The sequence below is a fragment of the Carassius carassius genome, chromosome 16, assembly GCF_963082965.1.
Source record: "Carassius carassius chromosome 16, fCarCar2.1, whole genome shotgun sequence".
NCBI lineage: Eukaryota > Metazoa > Chordata > Actinopteri > Cypriniformes > Cyprinidae > Carassius > Carassius carassius.
The window spans coordinates 12435400-12461244 of NC_081770.1; the positions used below are offsets into that span (position 1 = coordinate 12435400).

General features: G+C 37.6%; 1 protein-coding gene across 6 annotated transcripts in view; it reads right to left on the bottom strand.

Moving 5' to 3' along the window:
* LOC132159558 (hemicentin-1-like) overlaps positions 1–25845 on the bottom strand; it is a 41088-nt gene that overhangs the window by 7234 nt on the left and 8009 nt on the right. For 3 of the 6 annotated variants that reach the window (XM_059569107.1, XM_059569103.1, XM_059569102.1), the window contains 4 exons: positions 20150–20479; positions 10255–10578; positions 1753–2082; positions 1290–1607 (listed from right to left, as the gene is read on the bottom strand). In XM_059569107.1, coding sequence (XP_059425090.1) covers positions 1290–1607; positions 1753–2082; positions 10255–10578; positions 20150–20479 — 1302 coding nt within the window. The remainder of the gene's footprint in view (positions 1–1289; positions 1608–1752; positions 2083–10254; positions 10579–20149; positions 20480–25845) is intronic. The other 3 variants (XM_059569105.1, XM_059569104.1, XM_059569106.1) reach the window with 3 other exon arrangements.

Below are 25845 nucleotides of genomic sequence, written 5' to 3' on the forward strand. Positions count from 1 at the left end.
AGGTAGCGAGGATGTATCTCGTCATAAGGACACAGTGAAGGTTTTAGGGCATTAATGACTTCAGAAAGTTCTTGTAATGAGACAGGTTCAAAAGTGTCCCAAACACATGAAGACTGAAAAATATCATTCAACATAGACACAGAATTGTTGGTAGCTACTTGAGACCTTAGATTTATGATTTTATCAGAGAAAAACCTCAGAAAACATTCACATAGATCATCAGAAGGGTTTGGTATGCAGATTACAGATGGGTTTAACATTTATGAATTATGAATTTAACACAGAGAATAAGATTTTGGGCTTATTTCTATTTAATGAGATCAAGTTTGAAAAATAGGCCGCTTTAGCGGATTTCGCTGCAGACTGGTAAGCCAGCAGAGCAGATTTAAACAGCTCAAAAGAAAGCTTCGTTTAGTCCTTTTTCCATTTTCTTTCACTTTTTCTGCATGCTTGTCTAAACGCACGGGTTTCAGGTGTTAGCCACTTCACAGCCTTATGTTTGGGTTTAAAAACTTTTAAAGGCGCAGTTTCATTTAGAACAGAAATCCAGGAATTGTTCAGCAGATCGAACTGTTGGTCTGCATTTAGGTCGGAGTCTAATTTGTCCAAAAGCCACTGAGAGGACAGTTCATTAAAAAGAGCATTAAAATCCAGATGGAAGTGGGAATAAATAATTCTACTGTAACTTGAACAAAACAGGATCACAGGGTCTTGTTTTTGACTTTAGAGCTCTGGTTCTAGTCTGGTCTTTAGAAGCAGATGAGGATCATGGAGCGCCTCCTCAGGACTAAACATGAAACTTCTCACATCTGCGATGTTATTGCATGTTATTAGTGTGTGTGGGTGTTTGTGAGATTTCATTCACAGAGGGGCTGTCTTATTGTGGGCGGTTTGATGCTCAGTGCTCGGACTGCCCACTTTCTGGGAAACCTCAACTCAGTTAGTAGATTTTTTATTTTTATTTAACCTAATTGATTCCTTTCTTTACTGTCGTGGCTTCAGTTTTATTTGTAATGTAATAAAGCTTCATTTGATATGCATCCATTCCTCATGGTTCAGGTGATTTCATTGGGAGCGAACGAGCTTCATACCTTTTTGTTGATTGGTATTTCCCCAGGTGTTCAGCCAGGGGTGGTGTAGTCAATACTAGCGATAATTTAATCTAAGCCTATATATTGTTATGCCACATGTATATTATTCATTAAAAGTACATAGCCTACTGTATACCTACAAACCATGTAGATCATGTGGGGAAAAAAAAAGAAATGTGACAGAGTTAACCAGTGTACCTGAACATGGCTGACAGACTTCACTGATGTCCAGATGTGTGGTCTGGTTTCTGATGGGATTGTTCACTACACAGCTGTAGGTGTTTTTATCCTGATATTCCACCTCCAGAGGTAGAGAGAGACTGATGCTGAGATCAGACACACTGATGCTGGACAATAAACTGTTTCCTTTGTACCAGGAGAGAGTCACATGACTCACATTAACAGCTGAACACATCAGTGAACAGTATGATGAAGATGATGATGATGATGATGATGATGATGATGAAGATGAACATTGTGAAGAGTCTCTGGTAATGACAGGAATGGGCAGCGGAGCTGGAAAACATGAGAAAAAAAACAAAAAATAAATTAATAAACAACAGAGCTGTTATTTGTCAGTGATTTAATGTGTTTTAAGATTACAATTATGTAAAATATCAAAGAAATTAAGCAAGACTTATATTTTTTGTTCTCTACTCACCATAGACAGTGAGACTGAATGTGTTGAGCGGCGTCTCTGATCTGCTGCTGTGTACTTTATAAAGTCCAGAGTCTGTGCTTCTGGTGTTTGTGATGATCAGAGATCCAGTCTGATCCAGCTTCAGTCGGTCTCTGAATCTCCCACCAGCAATACCACCATATATCGTCATCATATTGTTATTTCTGTCGATTTTAGAGATGAGAATGTCTTTAGTTCCAAATGTCCACATGATCGAACCTTTTCTCTGTATATCAGTATCATGAGTGTGAAGAGTCACAGAATCTCCCTCCGTCACTGACACTGACTTCACTTCATCTGCTCCAAACACACCTGAAGAACAATAACAGATCTTATTTGTACAGTACATACAGTAATAGACAGCTGTCAGTGTGTTGAGTTGCTGACTGGAATTATTTTTCCCTCATGGTTGTGTTTTTTTTTCAGTCATTGGTCTTTTTCTATAAATACTAAAACTATGTTCTGTTAAAATTGTATTAATGGCATATTACCTACAAGCAGACATTTTCGAACCCAGAATACATGGCTGAAGAAAATGTTTTCAGGATATTAACATTACATTTTTATTGTTATGTAAGATAATAATAATAATAATAATAATAATGTTTATGAGATCAAAGCTACCAAACACTAAAATTGACCATGGTTTTACAAATAAATAAATAAACAAACGGTTACTATTGCTATAGTTAAACCATGGTAACCACAAATTAACCATCGTTTGCTTTACATTGACCATATTAAATGTATTTTCTAAGAAAACAGACGGATGATTCACAAAATAAGAAAACACACACATTTTCTAACGGTCCCTAAAACGAAACCGAAAGTATTAAAGGTCCCATTCTTCGTGATCCCATGTTTTAAACTTTAGTTAGTGTGTAATATAGGGGTGTGCCGGTACTAGTACCGGTACCGGTACCGAACGGTTCCTGGGCAAATTCAAAATGGAAGTGATCATCCCTATCCACTTGGAGTGGGGACTTTGGAGTGAGTAGGGCATGTGCGTGACATTAAGTAGTCGTTAGGAATGCACTTTGCAAAAGGAGCGACATAATTTCCTCATTATCTTCAGCTGGGATGTTCCTGTGACAGCGCAGCATGTGTCCGTCAGCAGATGTCGCTGTTTTACTGTTATAAATGTTTTATTATTATTTTTTTTTTTTAATTGTTGTTAGCATAACCGTTTCAAATAAACATAAATTTTATATTTAAATACGTTTTAAAAGTATGCCGTAAAACCCGACCAGTAAACTTAACTCAAATCGTTTGAGTAAACAGACTGCCTTGATTTAAACCATGTAAGTTTTAAAACTTTGCGATTAAGTAATCGCATTAAGAAATGATTAATTGAGTGATAATTGTGAATTAGTGATGAACACCTGATTAACCTGACTGACCTTATTTCTGTCAGACGTCTACAGAAGATCTTATTGAGAATGAACTAAGGTTTAGATGTTGATTTATTGTTTCATTTGAAGTAACCATGTTAGAGATCAGTGTTTGCTTTAGTTGTGCTCTTGACCCTTGACTTCAGTCTTTGTGTTTTCTCTGGCTTTTAGAACCATGGTTTTCTAAAATATGTTTGTTATAACTCAAAAACCCAGAGAAAATATTAGCAGGTATTGGTTGTTATGTACCGTTCTGGTGATGACAACTGTCAATTATGGAGTTGTCTAGAATTCAAAAACTGACTAAATACGTGATGCATGACTAGTTTAACTCAGTATGAAGGAAACCATTTAAAGAGCCAGTGGTTTCATCATAATCAGTTAAAATAAAATTATTGAACACTTTATGCACATACATTTTTCTTCTATGGCAGCAATAAGTCACACCGCACATCAATAATCAGAATATGAACCTCAACAATGGTGACAAAAAAAATTGCTGCAATGCATGCTGGGTATTATTATAGTACAAAACTAATCTATGGCTCCCAGCATGCTTTGCTGCAGTTTTTTTTTTATTATGGTAACCATTGTTGAGGTTCATATGCTGATTATTGATGTCTGTGTGTGACTGTTTAACACCGTAGGAGGCCGAACAGTTTAGAAAGTCCTTTATATTAACTGATTATCACAGAATAACTGCTTCTTAGAATGTTATTAAACTAATTACAGAACACTTACTTCATCAGAGATTACTTTTCCGATTAGCTCAATAATTGATGATCATCATCAACGGGTTAAGTACAAAATGCTATTGGCTTTTCTTCTGGGCTTTTGAGATACAACAAACATGTTTCAGAAACATGTGGTTATAACAGTGAGAGAAAACACTAAGACAGAAATCAAGGATCAAGAGCACAACTAAAGCAAACACTGATCTCTAACATGGTTACTTCAAATGAAACAATAAATCAACATCTAAACCTTAGTTAATTCTCAATAAGATCTTCTGTAGACGTCTGACAGAAATAAGGTCAGTCGGGTAAATCAGGCACACACATGCCCAATAAAGAGTTAGCAGATATTAATCAAACAGTCTACTAATACTCTAAAGAGAGTTAGCTGACATGTAACTGCAATGTTACTTATTGTCAAATGAATGCTCAAAAGGGACAATCAAAATAAAGTGTTTCCAAAGACCCTATAATTATATGGCTGAAGGGAAAGCAAGTATCAGTAAGTGACTTTAAAACAAAGTTATATAAGCTATTTATCGTAATGTACTGTAAAAATCACAAAGTAGCGGGTCTTAAAGGGATAGTTCACCCAAAAATTAAAATTAGATTTTTATCTGCTCCCCCAGGGCATTCAAGATGTAGATGACTTTGTTTCTTCAGTAGAACACAAATTATAATTTTTAACTTCAGTTGTTACAGTCTCTCAGTTGTACAATGCATGGAAATGGTAACAGAATCTAAAAGAAAAAGATCACATTGTCAGGTAGGACTCGGAACACAGATGTAAAGATGAATTCAGAATTGTGTTTATTAAATAAAAGTGCTCAGTGTATTTTCAGTTCCTTAGTGCACGGTGAAGCTCCGTTCTTCTAGTGCGGGCAGTATGGTATTCACGTGGAACGGGGAATCACACAGGTGATTTATTCAGAATGCAGATGTCAAAGCCACAGTCATTGATCGCTCACTAATGTTCTCTTCCTTCTTATAAGCCAAAGACAGTACCAGCTCGGAGTAATCACGGGAGAATACAGCGACCGTCAAATCACTTGACGTTGCACGGTGATCCACGGTCCTGGGAACAGCAGAACAAGAACACAGGCTAGCGTAACACTAAGGTGAGTATACATTACGTCTGGCTTGCAGGAGCTTAGGAGACAACGTTGAGAAGATAGTTCCTGTTGGAGGCTTGACGGGGAACTGAGGTATGGGTGAGTGCTTTTATGGTGTCCTTGATTGGTTCCGTGATGCTTGGCAGGTGTGGCTTGTTAGTAATCAGGTGACTGTGAGCATTGGGGATTGGTGGAGAGCGGGCTTGCCAGATCCCTGACACTACCTCCAGTCCAGGCTCCACGCCAGCGGACCTAACTCTCCGACGCCGTGGGGGTCTACCTCTGAGTCGTGGAGCGGGTTTTTCGGGATTCTGGGTATGAAAGTCTGTGAGCAGGTTGGGGTCGAGGATATCTTGACGAAGTACCCAACATCTTTCCTCTGGTCCATAGTCCTCCCAGTCTACAAGATACTCCAGTCGCCCACCACAATGTCGGGAGTCCAGTATCTCTCCTACAGTGTAGATGGGTTCAGCGTCAGTGGGTGGCAAAGGGGGTTCATCATCAGGGACTGGGTCTGTGGAGGGAACAGAGACAGGAGTGTGATGGGGTTTTAGCAGGGATACGTGAAAGGTGGGATGTTTTTGATATTGAGCAGGTAGGCGATGATGATACGTGACAAGATTAATTTGTTGTTCAATGAGAAAAGGTCTAATGTACTTAGGGCTGAGCTTTCTGCATGGTTGTCTCAAACGGATATCTCGGGTAGAGAACCACACCAGTTGACCAGGTTGGTACGTGGGAGTTGGCCTTCGGTGAGTATCAGCAAAGCGTTGTTGACGATTCACAGCTTGTTGGAGATGCTGGTGGGCCTGGTCCCAAACCCTCTCACTATTCTGGAACCAGGTATTGACAGCAAGGACTTCCGAGGGCTCACCTGACCAGGGAAACAGTGGAGGCTGATAACCTAGGGTACATTGAAACTTTGAGCTTATTTGGCCCGGATGAGGTAACGATTCCAAGGGCTATGGAGAATAGGTACAGGTACTAACTTTCCTGTGGGTAGCTGTCGTGGGACTTTGGTCATGGCACAGAGCATGCATCCCTGGATTAATTCCTGTACTTCCTCGTACATTCCCGGCCACCAGTACTTGTGATGCAAAGAAGCAAGAGTTTTATTTACACCGGGGTGACCTGTTCCCACAGAGGAGTGTACCTGGGAGATAAGGGCCCTGTGATGATCCTCGGATACAAATGTCTTCCCAGGTGGGCATGCGGGTGGAATGGGTTGCTGTTGTGCTTGTTCTCTGAGCATTTCATCTAAGTCCCACTGAATAGGATTAACAAACAGCTTGGTGGGTAAGATGGGCTCTGGTTCATCAGGGGTTTCCTCAAGGGTGAAGAGACGAGACAGGGTATCCGCACGGGTGTTCTTTGATCCTGGAATAAAGCACACCTGGCTTGACGAGGGTTGAGTCTCTTGGCTTCCTTCAGATATTGTAGGTTCTTATGATCTGTTAGTACAAGAAACAGCTGTCGGGCCCCCTCCAGTTTTACGGCTAGGAGTTCTCGGTTGCCTATGTCGTAATTTCTCTCTGCAGGGGACAGCTTCTTGGAGAAGAAGGCACAGTGCATGGGTTTAGTTGTGTTCTCCGAATATTGGGAGAGGATGGCACCGACGCCAGTTGTGGAGGCGTCCACCTCAACCATAAACTTTTTCTCGGGATCTGGGTATTGCAGAAGGGGAGCTGTGGTAAAAGGCTTCTTTAGCGCTTGGAAGGCTTGTTCAGCTTCGCGAGTCCATTGGACAATTTTGGGTTTCCCCTTTAAGAGAGAAGTAAGGGGGCAGTCATCTTACTGTACTGGTTAATAAATCTACGGTAGAAATTGAAACCCAAAAACCTTTGTAGCTCTTTGATTGTCTTGGGGTTGGCCATGATGTAATGGCTTGGGTCTTACTGTTATCCATCCTCACCCCTTCCTTGTTGACCGTGTAACCTAGGAACTCAATGGACTGTTGATGAAAGACACACTTCTTAGCTTTAACATAAAGGGAGAATTCTCTGAGACGTTGGAGTATTTGGCAACATGATACTGGTGATCCTTTTCATTAGGTGAGTAAATGAGGATGTCATCTATATACACAAGAGCAAACTGGTTCAGGTACTCACGGAGAACTTTGTCCATAAAGCTTTGGAAGATGGAGGGGGCGTTTACTAGACCATACGGCATCACCAAGTATTCGTAGTGTCCAGCAGGGGTGATGAAAGCCATTTTCCACTCATCTCCCTCTCTTATTTTGACCAGGTTGTATGCGCTCCGTAAATCTGGTTTTGTAAATATACGGGCGTCCCTGAGCTGTTCGAGGAATGGAATTAGTGGAAGAAGAAAGCTGAACTTTACCATTATTTTATTCAAGGCTCTGTAGTCAATGCATGATTTCAACCCTCCATCCTTCTTTGGAACAAAGAAGAAACTAGCTGCTGCTGGAGAAGTGGATGGCCGGATGTACCTTTGTCTTAGGGCTTCCTCCTTGTATTCTCTCATTGCCTCTTGCTCAGGGATGGATAGGGAATATATTCGCCTTTTAGGTATGGTCTCTCCTGGAACCAGATTGATAGCGCAATCCCATGGGCGGTGTGGCGGAAGCTTGGAGGCTGCTAGGGGGTTGAAAACATCTGCAAAGGAGGCGTAACAAGGTGGGACATTGACAGACTGGTTCTCCTTGGGACTTTCAATGGACGTGGAATTAACTGGCATAGTGACAGGCTGATTATCAACATTTGACATGGGATGACTGACTTGGGCGTTTTGACAGTTACAACCCCACTTAAGTATTTTTCCTGTCGTCCAGTCTATAAAGGGCTGGTGCTGAATCAGCCAAGGGCGGCCTAGTATCAGTTCTGCATGGCTATTAGTAAGTATGAACAGAGAGAATAATTCCTGGTGTTCAGGTTCCACACTGAGAATAATGGGTGCAATCTGAGATGTTACGTACCCCTTGTTTATCACTTCCCCTGTGACTGCGTAGATGGAGTAAAACTGAAAAAACTGAAAAGTATATATATATATATATATATATATATATATATATATATATATATATATATATATTTATCTTTTTTCACCTCTGATCAACGCAATGTTCAACCTGTTAGAACTCTTGTGAATGAGCTTCACAGCAGCAAGCGTGCGAGGCATCTTTTTCTTCTTCTTGCTTTATTGCGGCTCACAGACTTATAAGTGCATTACCGCCACCTATCTCTCAAGTAGACCATTGTACACTCTATCTACAATCTCAATTAGGAGTGTCAATTGTCCACTTAAGAGATTAACTTTATTAACTCATTATTAACGAGTTAATTAATTAATTAGCTGATCATACTGATTGAGAGTTATACAGAGTATGAGCGATTTTTTCTTAAATTTACATTTATGCATTCAGCAGACGCTTTTATCTAAAGCGACTTACAGAGCATTCAGGCTATACATTTTAGAGCATAAGATCTGCCCGAACCTGACGGGCACCCGATCGGACTCGACGGGTTCGATCGGATTCGGGCTTAATTTGGGCAGAGGAGCTGGAAAACATGAAAATAAAAGAAAAATAAATTAGAAACAACAGAGCCGTGTCGGTGATGCGTTGAGTGTGTCTGTCTCATTTCATAATCAGAGAAGAAAATGCTATATGTTAAATGCTGATCATTGTGTTACTAATTTCCTGAGTCATGGAAAATTGCTAGTGTCATTCCTATATTTAAAGGTGGCAACTCCCTTCTTACATCTAATTACCGACCGATTAGCATTTTGCCAACAGTATCTAACGTTTTTGAAAAATTGGTTGCTAAACAAATCATCAATCATCTTAATTGCAGTTCTTTTCCTTTGCACTCAATGCAGTTCGGGTTTAGGGCTTATCATTCTACAGAGACAGCAACATGTTATTTTCTGGAAAAGGTTAAATCAAATATAGACAAAGGAGGGATAGTGGGAGGAATATTTTTAGATCTTCATAAAGCATTCGATACAGTTAACCATTCAGTTTTACTGCACAAATTTCATGCATTTAATTTTTCTTTAAAATTTATTAGTCTTATTAACTCATATCTTTTATCTCATTCACAAAGTGTAAGAATTGACCAATATAATTCCACCCCCTTACTATTATCAACTGGTGTTCCACAGGACTCAATTTTAGGTCCAATTCTTTTTAGTTTATACATTAACGAGTTACCATCTTTGTGTAAGAACTGTGACACTTTGATGTATGCAGACGACACAGTTATTTTGGCCTATGGAAAATCTGCTGAGGAAGTTGCCTCTAAACTAACTGAGGCCATGTCATCGATTTCAATCTGGCTTGAACAATCCTGTCTGCAATTGAATATATCTAAAAGAGTTACCATGTTTTTTTCTAAAAACAATATAACTATAGAACCTGAAATTTTTATATCTGGAGAAAGGTTACAGGTCGTCACAGAATATAAATATTTAGGATTATATATAGACTCAAATCTCAATTTCAAAACTCACATCAAAAAAGTTAGTAATAGGATTAAGTTCAGTCTAGCAAATTTCAGATTCATTAGAGATTTTATGTCAACAGAAGCTGCTAAATTATATTTCTTTTCCATGATTTTATCCCACATAACATATTGTTTAATAAGATGGTCCAATACTCACTCTACAACAATAAAACCATTAGAAAGATTATATAAACAAGCATTAAAAATACTGGATAAAAAAACCATATCACTACCACCACTGTAGAGTTCTGAGTAAATATCAGTTACTTACCTGGGATAATCTAATAAAATTCAAAAACATTTGTTTAATCTATAAAATTAGATATGGTTTAGCACCTCCTCCACTATGTGATTTTATACATTTTAGATCCAGTGAGGTTAGGGTAACTAGAGGGGCAGTGTGATTATTATTTTTAAAGGTTGCCTTGTTTAAATCTGGCTGGGGGACTACCGATGAAAATTAGCACTTTTGAGCTAACTCGGGTACATTTACATTGTTTTAATGTTTATTAATGTACACTGTCCCCTTTCAAATAAAGAAATAATAAAAATAATAAAAATAATAAATTATAGGTATTTAGAAGCAAACAACTTTCGCTAAGATTTTCACTATCATTTTAATACTTATTTTATGTTTTTATTATATATTAACACTATTATTATTATGTCAAATATTAAAGCATGATTATGACTCAGTATAGGCTTACAAGTTATATTTTTAATTCTCTACTCACCATTTATTTTTAAGATTAAGCAAGACTTATATTTATAATTCTCTACTCACCGTAGACAGTGAGACTGAATGTGTTGAGCGGCGTCTCTCTTCTGCTGCTGTGTACTTTATAAACTCCAGAGTCTGTGCTTCTGGTGTTTGTGATGATCAGAGATCCAGTCTGATCCAGCTTCAGTCTGTCTCTGAATCTCCCATCCTCACTATCACTATAAAACCTGCTTTTATTGTGGCGTTTGTTGATTTTAGCTAGGAGAATTTGTCCAAATCTCCACGTTATCTCATCATCTCTTTGCGTTTCAGTATCATCAGTGTTTAAAGTGACAGAATCTCCCTCCATCACTGACACTGACTTCACTCCATCAACACCAAACACAGCTGAAGAACAAAGAGGAACAAAGAAATAAAGCGATAGAAATACTACGTAATCATATGTTCAGAAAAACTGATTCATAAAGGTATTTATAAACCTACTTTCAATCCTCAAATAGAAAGGTAATATATTTAGTATTAAAGAAATATATCATATATGTTGGGCTAATGTTTTTATTGTACAGCAAGAAAACACATACATGGTCTCAATCTCTCTCAATTGATCCCAGGCTTTATTTAATTCTGTATTATTCATTAGGCTATTATTTTTTTTTATTTCTTTGCCGGCAATTAATACTAGCAAACTGAATTGAGATGATTTGTCAAATATATTTAATCAATATGTGCTCAATAAATGACTGTACTCTTAAATAATATTTTAGGGTGGATGAAGCCAATATACAAAAATTGCAAATTTATTTAGCTTTAAATAACATTTTTTATTTTAATTACAGATTCTTTTTTTAATTTTTTAATTTTAATTTTTACATATAATCATCTAAGGCTTTTTAAAGCGCATCATCATCTCCTCCTAGTATTCTGACGTCAGAATGTCTGATTCTTCAATAAAGGACTGATGTTGACCTCACAACACTGTAGCCACGCCCACCAGAGTACAGACACCAATCAGAACACCGTTCCTGTGGTCTAAAGGGAAAACACCCTAATAATTTAACACAACTGCTTCTTTTTCAAAAGGTTTCAATAGTTATACCTGGATTTAACAGACTAAATAATTCTAATTTGAACAAAACAGGATCACAGGCTCTTGTTTTTGACTTTAGAGCTCTGGTTCTAGTCTGGTCTTTAGAAGCAGATGAGGATCATGGAGCGCCTCCTCATGACTAAACATGAAACTTCTCACATCTGCGATGTTATTGGATGTTATTAGTGTGTGTGGGTGTTTGTGAGATTTAATTCACAGAGGGGCTGTCTTATTGTGGGCGGTTTGATGCTCAGTGCTCGGCCTGCCCACTTTCTGGGAAACTTTGACTCAGTAGATTTTCTATTTTTATTTTACCTATTTGATTCCTTTATTATCATGGCTTCAGTTTTATTTACAGTTACATTTACATTTATTCATTTAGCAGACGCTTTTATCCAAAGCGACTTACAGATGAGGACAGTGGAAGCAATCAAAAACAACAAAAAGAGCAATGATATATAAGTGCTATAACAAGTCTCAGTTATGTTAACACAGTACACGAAGCATGGGATTTTAAATAATATAATAAAAAAACAGATAGAATTAAAAAAAGAATAGAGCAAGCTAGTGTTAGAGATCTTTACACATACACACACAACATACAATTGCATGATAAATGAAAATAAAATAGAATACAAAAGATTAGAAAGGTAGTTAGATTTTTTTAAATAATAGAATTAGAATAGTGAGTGTAAAAGTTACAGGGTCAAATAAAGATGGAAGAGATGTGTTTTAAGCCGATTCTTGAAGATGGCTAAGGACTCAGCTGCCTGGATTGAGTAGTCATTCCACCAGGAGGGAACCTTTAATTTAAAAGTCCGTAAAAGTGACTTTGAGCTTCTTTGGGATGGCACAATCAAGCGACTTTCACTTGCAGAACGTAAGCTTCTAGAGGGCACATAAGTTTGAAGTAACAAATTTAGGTAAATGGGTGTAGAGCCAGTGGTAGTTTTGTAGGCAAACATCAATGCCTTGAATTTTATGTGATTGGAAGCCAGTGCCAGTGCAAATTGATAAACAAAGGTGTGATGTGTAATCTTTTTGGCTCATTAAAAATTAATCTTGCTGCCGCGTTCTGAATTAATTGTAAAGGTTTGATAGAATTGGCTGGAAGACCTGCCAAGAGGGCATTGCAATAGTCCAGCCTGCACAGCAAAAAAATCCAGAGTGAAATTAACTCTGCTGGGAGTACATGTGAGACCACACTCAAGAGTGTGAAAGTGTTAAAATAGGAGTGTTAAAGTAACACTGAAGCAGAGTTAAAGTTAATGAGATTATTAAGTGATTAATTGAGGGATGATTGACCATTATTGACAAGACCTGATGTTAACATGCAGAATCAACAAAGATGAAAATCACTATTTTTATGTCACCATTATAGTGTTCAGTGTTTGGTTTAGTTGGGCTCTTGAGCCTTCCTTGAGTCAGATTTGGTTTGGCTGTTACAACTGAATTGTAACAAAACAGACAAGAAAAAATCAAAACATGGGAATTTGACCTGAATCACCAAACTCAATTAAAGCCTAAACCGATTTGATTGACCTCATTAATTATAACAACCCTGTTATTGTACAGTACCTGGTAATTAAAAGGATTTCTTGAAAGTTGTTCTGATAATAAAAAAAAGCTTGTTTTAGGCACACACATACATCAAAAATTAGTGTAGGAATCCCAACAACGGTGACAAACAGCATATTCAGAAAAACAGAACAACTCTAAACATTAGAAAACAAACTACTAAAAGTAACATAAAAATCAATAATAGAATAGTAAGAATAAAGGAAATTACTGAAACAATTCAGCTAATAATTTATTCATGCCGCAATGCATCATGGGAGCCATGGATGAATTTGGATAGGTGGCACCCAGAATGCACTGCAACATGCTTTTTTGATTTTCACCATTGTTGAGATTCACAGGTTGATTCTTGATGTTTGCATGTGTAACTGTAAGACTCCTTTGAAATATTTTTGAGCAAACAACTTTAAAGAAATTCCTCAAATTGTATTCAAAATGCTGGAAATACATTGTTGAAGAATCATAGTACTGCAATAATCAGCAATGTAACTTTAACACCATTATTCAGGAATAACAATAGTCTTTGCTTGTCCATCAGTTTTATAACTCAGTTATAACAGCCAATTAAAAGTGGACTTTAACGTTTCAGGGGTCAAGAGCCTAACTAAAGCAAACACTGACCACTATGATGGTGACACCATTAAAATAGTGATTTTCGTCTTTGTTGATTCTGCATGTTAACATTAGGTCTTGTCAATAATGGTCAATCATCCCTCAATTAATCACTTAATAATCTCATTAACTTTAACTCTGCTTCAGTGTTACTTTAACACTCCTATTTTAACACTTTCACACTCTTGAGTGTGGTCTCACATGTACTCCCAGCAGAGTTAATTTCACTCAGATTTTTTTGCTGTGTGGGCAGAACAAGAGCTTGAACAAGGAGTTGTGCAGCATGTTCCGAAAGAAAGGGCTTGATCTTCTTGATGTTGAATAAAGCAAATCTGTAGGATCGGACAGTTTTAGCAGTGTGGTCTGAGAAAGTCAGCTGATCATCAATCATAACTCCAAGGCTTCTAGCTGTTTTTGAAGGAGTTATGGTTGATGTGACTAACTTGATGGTGAAATTGTGATGAAACGATGGATTTGCTGGAATCACAAGCAGTTCTGTCTTGGCAAGGTTGAGTTGAAGGTGATGGTCCATCATCCAGGAAAAAAATTCTGTTAGACAAGCTGAGATGCGAATAGCTACCGTCGGATCATAAGGATGGAATGAGAGGTAGAGTTGAGTGTCATCAGCATAGCAGTGATATGAAAAGCCATGTTTCTGAATGAAAGAACCTAATGATGCCATGTAGACAGAGAAGAGAAGTGGTCCAAGAACTGAGCCCTGAGGCACCCCAGTAGTTAGATGTTGTGACTTGGACACCTCACCTCTTCAAGATACTTTGAAGGACCTATCTGATAGGTAAGACTCAAACCATTGAAGTGTGGTTCCTGAGATGCCTTTTGCCAGTAGGGTTGATAGGAGGATCTGGTGGTTAACCGTGTCAAAAGCAGCGGACAGATCAAGCAGAATAAGTACTGAAGATTTTGATTCTGCTCTTGCCAGTCTTAGAGCTTCAACAACTGAGAGCAAGGCTGATTGTTTGCTGTCAAGGAGGTTGTTGTGTGTGAGAAATGTAGAGACTTGGTTAAACACAGCTCATTCAAGTGATTTTGCAATGAAATGAAGAAGGGAAACTGGTCTTTAGTTCTCTAAAAGAGATGGGTTGAGGTTGGGTTTCTTAGGTAGTGGAGTTATACGTGCCTGTCTAAATGATGAGGGAAAGACACCAGTGTGGAGGGATGTGTTGATGATGTGAGTGAGTGCAAGTACAACTGCAGGAGAAATGGCTTGAAGGAGATGAGATGGAATAGGATCAAGCGGGCAAGTAGTAGGGTGATTAGAAAGGATGAGTTTTGAGACTTCTGCCTCAGAAAGTGAAGAGAAGGATGTAAATGAGTGTAAGTTTGCTGGTGATATGAGCTTGACTGATTGTGGTGTGGAAAATTGTGCACTAATGTGTTGAATTTTATTAATGAAAAACGTTGCAAAGTCATCTGCTATTAGAGATGAAGCAGGAGGGGGAGGAGGAGGACAAAGAAGTGAGGAAAATGTTTCATATTTTGTTCAAATGTTTAATATATCTGCTGTTCATATGTTCATTTATTAGTGTGTTATATGATTAGAATTTTGTCCAGGTTTTAAAATAAAGCACAGCAATGATATTTGAGAGTGTATTTTCCCTTTTCATGAAAAGTATCGAAAAAGTATCGAAATAGTATCGCAATTCTTGACTAGGTATCGGTATCGAAACAATAATTTTGGTATCGTGACAACACTATACTAGGGATGACCCAAATAATCGACGATTCGATGCTTCGATTCGTGGAGCCCGATTCGACTACTAATCTCACAGTCGAATATTCGCGGGCTGTTATGATTATGCCATTCTGACAATATGTGAGCGCTCAAATGTCTGATTTCACATAGAACTTGCGGTTTTCTCCCAATAAGTTAATATGCAGCCTATTATGATAAAGCCGTGAATAAGAATCTGAAAAGAAAGAAGCATCAAATAAATATTTTAAAGTGTGTGAATAAATCCAATCACCCCTATGGATTTATGTTTCACTTTCCATAATCTGTGACCAACAGAGGAGCATCTTGGCGGCAGGGATTTAAAACTTTACCAAGACTCAAACTGACACAGGCAGAGAATGGATTTTTTCTAACAGGTAGGGTACAAGTGATTTCAAAACCTATATATATATAGTGGATATATTATTTACCTGATATAAGATGCATTTGGTTTTGATTCAAGCACTTCATTGTAATACTACGGTGATATCTCTTCAGTGCACAGCGCGAGCAGGACAAACAACAAAGCAGAATATTAATAACTATGACTGGACTGTCACACCCATACCATTATAATGAGAACACCATTATATTAAAACATTGTGAATGTTTAGAGTGTAGCTGGCGTGTTTCTGCACATTGTTTCGTGAAGAACGCGTCCACAAAAGGAGTTCGCATTCAGAGCCCCACAGATATGTTCATTTGCATTCGGGCTCTTTTTGCAGATAGCCTTTAAGTACTAAAGTTAACGTTATGTTGTATAAATAACGAAGCATATTCTACATGAAATTATGAGTTTAATCCCATTGATTAAAAACTTGCTATTAAATGCTCACTCTACTGGTCATCTTGCAGAATAGTGTTGTCACGTTACCAAAATTTCAGTATTCGGTACCGATACCAGTGAAAATCCACGGTTCTCGGTACCAATTTTGGTACCAAAGCAAAACACAATATGCTAATAAAAAATAAAAAAAACTTTTTATCACTAAAAATAAAACCAATGCCATTCTTTATACTTATTTAAAATTGTGATTAAAGTTTTTTTACGAGTAATACAAGTATACAAAAAACAGTAAACAAGTTTCACCCAAATTTTATTTGTCTTTTAATTAATAAAATTAAACACATTCTATTTTTTGGTAAATAAAGGATTTGCTATTACAATTAAAACATGGAAAAAATATTTTGTGATTTATTTCTTTAAAAAGTTTTATTAATTTTTTTAACAGTAGTAGCAGTATCACATACATTCTACTAAATAATAGTAATATTTCTAGCACAATGCCTTCTTGTAAAAATGAACTTATTTTGACGGGTTGCCGTGAATACCTTTAAACTGACAATGGTTTTACTCAAATGAAATGGTAAAATGCTTGGGAAGTGACTCAGAACAGTTCTGGTGATGTTGTTTATGTATTTATGTCCTCATTGAGATGGCAGATGCTGAAATTACTGCAAATGTCACACGCTTCAGTCTATGCAACCCTCTACGGACACCTCTGCAATTGAATCGCCATTGGCCATTAAATATAATATATGCATATTAGTCATTTGAAATGAACATTGTAACTGGAATGGTGGTGGTGCTTTTTTTGTCATTCAGTCATTCTGTAAAAAAAAAGGAGGTGAGAAAAACTAACAAGAATACTGATAAGATAATATTGATACGAATTCTAAGAAGAAGAACTATAAAAACACACTAAAGATTACTAATGATTAATTAGCTGCTGGATTCATGAATATTAATCAGGTTTTGTGCATTCGCTCGAACTGATTTGCTGAAATCAAAACGAACGATAATAGGTGAGCGCCAGCCAATGAGATTGCCATTTGCACATCAAATCCACACACTAACATTATCGGAAAACCCAGCTATTCTTAAAAGCTGAAGATTTCATAGATATGCCACTATTTTGACAGGAAAATACAACCAAAAATAGTTTAAATGTAGTGCGTCAATTCTCTCTCTCGGTCTCTGCGTGTGTGTGAGAGAAAGCGACATCGATCTGTGCGCCTTCACACTAGAGGTACATTAAAACACAGGTGCGCTGTGCATCCATTGAGATGAACTGAATCACACAGATCGCCTGACTGAGAGTGAAACTTTAAAGCGCTCAGTCAGAGAGTGTTCGGCGAGTGAACATATATCTGAGCTAAACTTATACTTAGCCTCCAACTCACACAATGGCGAGTAAAATCTGAGAATTTATTAACCACTGGCTAATATTATAAATCATTAAGTCGCCAGAAGGAAGACTTAGTAGCATATGCGAGTGGTGTACTCGCAATTTAGAGGGTTGCTATGTAGTAAACAAACCCGCACGTCTCTGCCATTCATTCATTCACACAGAGACACGCAGAACATGCAGGATTCCGATTTCAACCAACTTTTGCACTTAACATTTAAAAATACTGGTCCATATGGAGATTTGATTTGATTAAATTATGCTAACTTTGACAAATTCTTTGACTGTCCGTATTAAAATGTAAGTTTCATTTTCATTTTCATGACTGGATTTTGAGATTCCATCCACGTCTTCTGCTTCGCGGTAATCATATCGCTGTATGCGTCAAGAACCGGGTTTGAACGGGACCTCGGTACCACTGGTACTTAAAGAAACCTGGTACCGTCACATTTTCATTTTTTTAGTACCGACTTGGTACCGAAGTACCGGGTCTTTTGACAAAATTATTGCAGAACATTAATAACTATTGTCATATAGGCTAACTTTATAATGAAAGCACTATTGTAAAAATTGTGAATTTTTTCGCTGATGTTTAGTGTTAATTATCTTTAAATCAAAACATAAAAACATTATTTACCCCATTTGTTACACATTTTCCCTGTGTGTTAACATCATTGATTATGTTAGTCGAATGGCTGATTTGACTCAATGTATTATGCCCCGCCCCCAAACATATAATTCGACTATCAGTCGAATATCAGCAAGATTAGAAAATTCCGATTTGACTATGAGAATCCTTAGTCGGGCACACCCCTAGTACGTACATCTGCACTTTCTCATTTATGATGAGAGAATTCAGTCAGCGAGTACACACAAAACAAAACTCCAGTGTTTTAGCAATGACTAATCTGAACAATGCATGGGAATGTTTGAAAGCAGCAGCCTATCAGAGATGCAACAATTTTGCAAATAACAATGTAAATAAAATTCCACCCGAACGAAAAAGTGGTTCAGAGACACCAGCACAACTGTGATAGAAATAATACTTGAGATTTGTACCAGTATTTCACCCAGCCTTAGGTACAAAATTAAGGTTTGAAAATAACTGGTATACCAAAACGTTTTAATTAAAGATGAGTCCACATATTAATTTATTCACCTCGCCTCAAAAAAGGGTTCCACCACCTGTTATGCCCCATTTCCACTGCAGGAACTTTACCCAGGAACTAGGGACTTTGGCCTGGTAATCGGTGTGTTTCCACCGCAGGAACCAGGAACTAAATAAAGTTCCGGGTAAAAAAATGCCCCTCAGAAAGTCCCTGCTGGCGAGGTGGTACTTTTTCAAAGTTCCGGAACTTTAGGGGGCGGGACTTGGGCGCTAAACATCCTGATTGGTTGAGTTCACGCAGCATTGGTTGAGTTCAACCACCATTTATTCGGATCAACATTTTCAAAATATTACTGTTATTGTGTCATGAAATGTAATTTTAAAAGTATTTCAGGCGAGAATGTAGTTGTTTAAAACTCAAATCTGTGGTTTATTTATAAAGACAGTGCCTATTTAAAAATGTGTTTTTCGCCGATATCAGAGACTGTGAGCTCCCCGCGATCAGCGAGAGCTCAGTGCTTATGTTTCCACCGAGAGCAGCCTCACCTCGGCTAGACCTTCTGATATGTGCCGCTGGCTCTGATGTCTCTTTAGTGGTTAAACATAAAATATAATTCGTTTTGGGTAAATCTAACAAGTTATATTTGGTCTGTATTCAATTTATCTATATGTTAAAATGAAAATAAAAAAGGCGAATCTATATAATATTTTGTTTCATTGTAATGGCTGTATATACACATATCCCTGAACTAAGTACATTTCTGCAGCTGTTGTTATGTTTAAATGAAAACGAAAGGAGGCAATGGTATTTGATATCCAATTTCGTTTTATTGTAAATATACTGAGAGGAAAACTGCAGTAGCCATGGTCAGCTGAGTTCAAGCAGCATTTATTCGGATCATTTTCAAAAAAGTGTTATTGTGTCATGAAATGTAATTTTAAAAGTATTTCAGGCGAGAATGTAGTTGTTTAAAACTCAAATCTGTGGTTTATTTATAAAGGCAGCGCCTATTTTAATTATTTATTTATTTATTTTTACTATTTTAAAGTTTAAACTTTAAAGTTTAAATTTTAAACTATTTTACTATTTTATTTGTAATGTAATAAAGCTTCATTTGATATGTATCCATGCCTCATGGTTCAGGTGTTTTTTTGGAGTGAACGAGCTTCTTACCTTTTTGTTGATTGGTATTTCCCCAGGTGTTCAGCCAGGGGTGGTGTACCAGGAGAGAGTCACATGACTCACATTAACAGCTGAACACATCAGTGAACAGTATGATGATGATGATGATGAAGATGAACATTGTGAAGAGTCTCTGGTAATGACAGGAATGGGCAGCGGAGCTGGAAAACATGAGAAAAAAACAAAAATAAATTAATAAACAACAGAGCTGTTATTTGTCAGTGATTTAATGTGTTGACTGTGTCTGTGTCAGTCATATTCAATGCATAAATACATAATCAGAGATACCAGTGTTATTATGTTAAATACTGATAATTAGTGTTACACTGTATATTTTTATACATTTATTAAAGGTATTTAGGAGCAAAAAATAATTTTTTACTTTTATTTTAACATTATTTTTTAGATTACAATTATGTAAAATATCAAAGAAATTAAGCAAGTCTTATATTTTTTGTTCTCTACTCACCGTAGACAGTGAGACTGAATGTGTTGAGCGGCGTCTCTGATCTGCTGCTGTGTACTTTATAAAGTCCAGAGTCTGTGCTTCTGGTGTTTGTGATGATCAGAGATCCAGTCTGATCCAGCTTCAGTCGGTCTCTGAATCTCCCACCAGCAATACCATCATATATCGTCATCATATTGTTATTTCTGTCGATTTTAGAGATGAGAATGTCTTTAGTTCCAAATGTCCACATGATCGAACCTTTTCTCTGTATATCAGTATCATGAGTGTGTAGAGTCACAGAATCTCCCTCCATCACTGACACTGACTTCACTTCATCTGCTCCAAACACACCTGAAGAACAATAACAGATCTTATTTGTACAGTACATACAGTAATAGACAGCTGTCAGTGTGTTGAGTTGCTGACTGGAATTATTTTTCCCTCATGGTTGTGTTTTTTTTTCAGTCATTGGTCTTTTTCTATAAATACTAAAACTATGTTCTGTTAAAATTGTATTAATGGCATATTACCTTCAAGCAGACATTTTCGAACCCAGAATACATGGCTGAAGAAAATGTTTTCAGGACATTAACATTACATTTTTATTGTTATGTAACATAATTACATAATAATAATAATAATAATAATAATAATAATGTTTATGTAATTAAAACTACCAAACACCAAAATTTACCATGGTTTTACAAATAAATAAATAAACAAACGGTTACCATTGCTATTGTCATTGCTATAGTTAAACCATGGTAACCACAAACGAACCATGGTTTGCTTTACATTGACCATATTAAATATTTTTTCTAAGAAAACAGACGGATGATTCACAAAATAAGAAAACAAACGCATTTTCTAACAGTCCCTAAAACGAAACCGAAAATATTAAAGGTCTCGTTCTTCGTGAACCCATGTTTTAAACTTTAGTTAGTGTGTAGTGTTGTTAGAGTATAAATGATATCTGTAAAATTCTAAAGCTCAAAGTTCAATGCCAAGCGAGATATTTTATTTAACAGAAATCGCCTACAAAAAACAACCCGTTTGGACTACATCCCTCTAGTTCCTGCAGTAATGACGTCACTAAAACAGTTTTTTGACTAACCTCCGCCCACATTAATTCACAAACAGGGGGGCGTGGTCTTGTCGATCTCTGACGGAGAAGGAGGAAGAGCTGCGTTTGTGTTTGTCGCCATGTCATCAAAACACTGTTATTTTCATCTCGGAGTCCAATCATCTTTGTTTGGGCTTCCCAGGGACGCTGTACTTGGAGATTAATGGTTACAATTTATGTTTAACTCATTTAACACATTTTGCTGAGGACAGCGATCTTCCTCAATCTCAATCGGTTTAATGCCGGATTCGCACAAAGATTATTCTTGAAAGATGGAGCAGTTCCCACTTTGTCTGGAGAAGGCATTGTTTATGGACCACAACTGGTTAGTGTATTTTATTATTCAAGTTGGTGCGTTTAACAGTTTCTGTAACTTATTACACAAAGGGCAATGCTGTTTAGCTTTGTTAACTAGATGTTAGGGCTGGGCAAAAAAATCGAATGTGATTTTCATGCGCATCTCGTCAGTAAAAACGCTCCTGTGATTAGAAGTACATCTCCAGCACGTGCGTTCTTTTACTGTCTATGGTTCAGATCAGGATTGCCAGGTTTTCAAAACAAATCCTGCCCACTTGCTTCTCAAAACAAGCCCAATCGCAGTTCCAGGAGGTCCACGTAGGCTAAGCTGGTGTGGAATCACAACACAGGAACCGCTGGCACAATCAGAACTCAGAGTCCCAATTCGCCTACTTATACTACGACCTAAAAGTATGTACTTTTTTTGTGAGGAAAAAGTACATACTTTTGAGTGTGTAGAAAAAGAGTATGCACGTTCTGGGACATACTTCGATGACGTCATGCAACGTGAACGACAACGTGGTTGCCTAGTTACGCACACCACAACTGTTAACGTTTCATTCATTCTTGTATGTCCAATAAAATTTTATTTACTATTCCCATCTTTTTTTCTCATCGTTTTTTTTCACAATACATTTTACAATGTGTTCTTCTACCAAGTTGAGGAGTGAAGAAGCAGGGTGGCGTCGTTGTAGAACCAAACGCAGGTCGTTTGTGAGGCGGCTGGTTCTGACGTTCATGTGCAATGTGTGTAACGAAAGCTACTTATTTTAATAAAGTAGCTTAATAAAATAAAATATAATTTTAATTAGGGTTAAACATTTGAATTCTTACACTTAAAAGCTGAGGGCGCATCTCCGCTGCTGCATCCGGCTGCCATGTTTACATCACCACAAAGCCATCGCAAAGCTCCTCCCTCCCGCACGCAATGGGTTGTGGGCAATATTAGCACTTAAAGTGTGCATTGATCTGCACTTCGAATTCTATCCGGAAATAGTAGACCATCCGGGTATCTTTGGAATACTCGTTTCAACATACTACGATTTGGGACATACAGCGGTATACAGATAGGTGAATTGTGGGAAAAATACTGTTTTTTTTACCTGCGAAACATGAACACATGTTATATTGGACACTGTAAACACAATCAAAGCTTCAAGAAAGCATGAAAAGGGGACCTTTAAAGACTTAACGCTGAGAAGCAAAAAGAAAAGAAAGATGAAAATATGATTATTCATGTTGCTGTTGAGTTCAGACTAATAAAGATTTTCAGGGGTTTTAATCAATAGAGGATTCGTGTCTCTGAACTTTGTTTCTGGCTCGGTCTTCCAATCCCAAGAAGCAGTGATGGAGATAGGGGGCGGGGCTTGGTGGGGCAAAAAACTGTTCAAATAAGATTTAAAGCTTTAATGCGCTTGTGATTTAAACAATGATCTGATGGGAGGAGGAGACAATTAGGCAATGCTCAGGCAATGTTGACAAATTGCTGCCAGATTTTGCAATTTTTCAGACTACCCTAGCATTTTATTTACTTATTTTAAAAGACACCTAGCAGAAAATTTATTTATTCAAAAAAAAAAAAAAAAATTGGACAATTAATAGCAGTAATGAAACGCTATTAAACCTAAAAAAAATAAAAAATAAAAATGGACACATCTTTTAATGTTCCAGAAGATAAAAGTCCTCTTTTTATGTCATAAGTTTTTTTTCTGGGCCCAGAAAACTGATTAAAGGTGATTATGTAGGGCATGCCAATATTAAATAAATACAATAGTCATACGTGCATCAACTGTCAGTACTGTCAGTCATATTTTTTAAGTACTGTACTGTACCATGCAGAACACCATAATTATTTAGACATAATTAATAATTAGACGGCATAAACTTTTAACAATTAACCAAACCCTACTGTATACTATGCGATGGTTATATAGCGCTGATAGCACCTACAGTTTGTTGTCACTGTAACTATGTAATTAAGGTAGGAACAAATAAATCGATGGCAGGGCAGGGTTTGTGCTTATAATTCAGTTGGTAGACTTCATGCCATATGATTTATTCCAACCACTGATCTATAAAAATCCCCTTTCACTCAGAGCACTGTAAAAAGAAAACTGCCATACACAAACACGTCCCAGGATTAATGCTGGTATGGTGACCTATGTTTCAGAACTCTTCACATATGACTGTCCCAGCACTGATCACTGTTGTGTCCTCTGCACATTTTAATGAGGGAATCTGAGCTGTGGGTAGAAATTAAGTCATGGGTAAAAAGTGAATACAGGACAGAGCTTGGGACACCACTGTGGTGCTCTAGTATTCAGGGTCAGATTTCTTAGTCTGATAGTCTGTGACTGTGTTCATCACTGTGTGTTTGTGTGAAAATGGAATAAGAACAATGTCGTTATTTAATGCATTCATCATACTATTTTCAAACCAGTGAACTGCTATCAGATAGATTTCCCCATGAAGGCCTTGGTTCAGACAAATATGTACTCTCCAGATCAGGGCCTGTCCAGACTCTGTTGGTACCCCTTGATTCTTTTTCAGTTGATCTCAACTTCACATCAGAAAATCAAAGTAAATTTTTAATAAATATTAAATAATGCATGAAATTAGCAAATAAATTACCTTCTTGTTGTTTTACAGTACACACAATGACCACTAGATCACAACGCAACTCCATTTGGACTTCTGGCCTATGCATGGTTTATTTTAAATGAAGACACGGTTTCACTTTAATTTGATTGTCTCTTTAACACATTCTGTTAACTGTAAGTAGCATTTTTCTTATCTACTAACTCTCATTAGACTATTAGTAGAGTATTAGTAGACTTGAAGGATTAGGGTTAGAATAAGTTGACATATAGGCTACTTGCAAAGTTACTTATAGTCAGTAGAATATCTGTTTGGAGACCATCACAATAAAGAGTTAGCAGTTATTAATCAAACAGTCTACTAATACTCTAAAGAGAGTTGGTTGACATGTAACTGCAATGTTACTTATTGTCAAACGAATGCTCAAAAGGGACAATCAAAATAATGTGTTTCCAAAGACCCTAGAATTATATGGCTGAAGGGAAAGCAAGTCTCAGTAAGTGACATTAAAACAAAGTTATATAAGCTGTTTATCGTAATGTACTGTAAAAGTCACAAAGTAGCGGGTCTTAAAGGGATAGTTCACCCAAAAATGAAAATTTGATGTTTATCTGCTCCCCCAGGGCATTCAGGATGTATGTGACTTTGTTTCTTCAGTAGAACACAAATTATAATTTTTAACTTCAGTTGTTACAGTCTCTCAGTTGTACAATGCATGGAAATGGTAACAGAATCTAAAAGTAAAAGAGTAAAAAAAAACATGCACAATCAAATCAATCACATTGTCAGGTACGACTCGGGACACAGATGTAAAGGTGAATTCAGAATTGTGTTTATTAAATAAACATTCATGTGCTCAGCGTATTTTCAGTTCCTTAGTGCACAGTGAAGCTGTGGGAGAATTCAGCGGAGAATATCATGGGAGAATACAGCGACCGTTGAATCACTTGACGTTGCACTGTGATCCACGGTCCTGGGAACAGCAGAACAAGAACTCAGGTTAGCGTAACACTAAGGTGAGTATGCGTTACTTCTGGCTTGCAGGAGCTTAGGAGACAACGTTGAGGAGATCGTTCCTGTTGGAGGCTTGACGGGGAACTGAGGTACGGTGAGTGCTTTTATGGTGTCCTTGATTGGTTCCGTGATGCGTGGCAGGTGTGGCTGGTTAGTAATCAGGTGACTGTGAGCATTGGTGATTGGTGGAGAGTGGGCTTGCCAGATCCCTGACACTACCCCCCCTTCAAGGTCCGTGCCAGCGGACCTAACTCTCAGACGCCGTGGGGGTCTACCTCTGGGTCGTAGAGCGGGTTTTTCGGGATTCTGGGTATGAAAGTCTGTGAGCAGGTTGGGTTCGAGGATATCTTGACGAGGTACCCAACATCTTTCCTCTGGTCCATAGTCCTCCCAGTCTAGAAGATACTCCAATCGCCCACCACGTCGTCGGGAGTCCAGTATCTCTCATACAGTGTAGATGGGTTCAGCATTAATGGGTGGCAAAGGGGGTTCGTCGTCAGGGACTGGGTCTTTGGAGGAACAGAGAAAGGAGCGTGATGGGGTTTTAGCAGGGATACGTGAAAGGTGGGGTGTATCCGATATTGAGCAGGTAGGCGTAGATGTTACGTGACAGGATTAATTTGTTGTTCAATGGGAAAAGGTCCAATGTACTTAGGGCTGAGCTTTCTGCAGGGTTGTCTCAAAC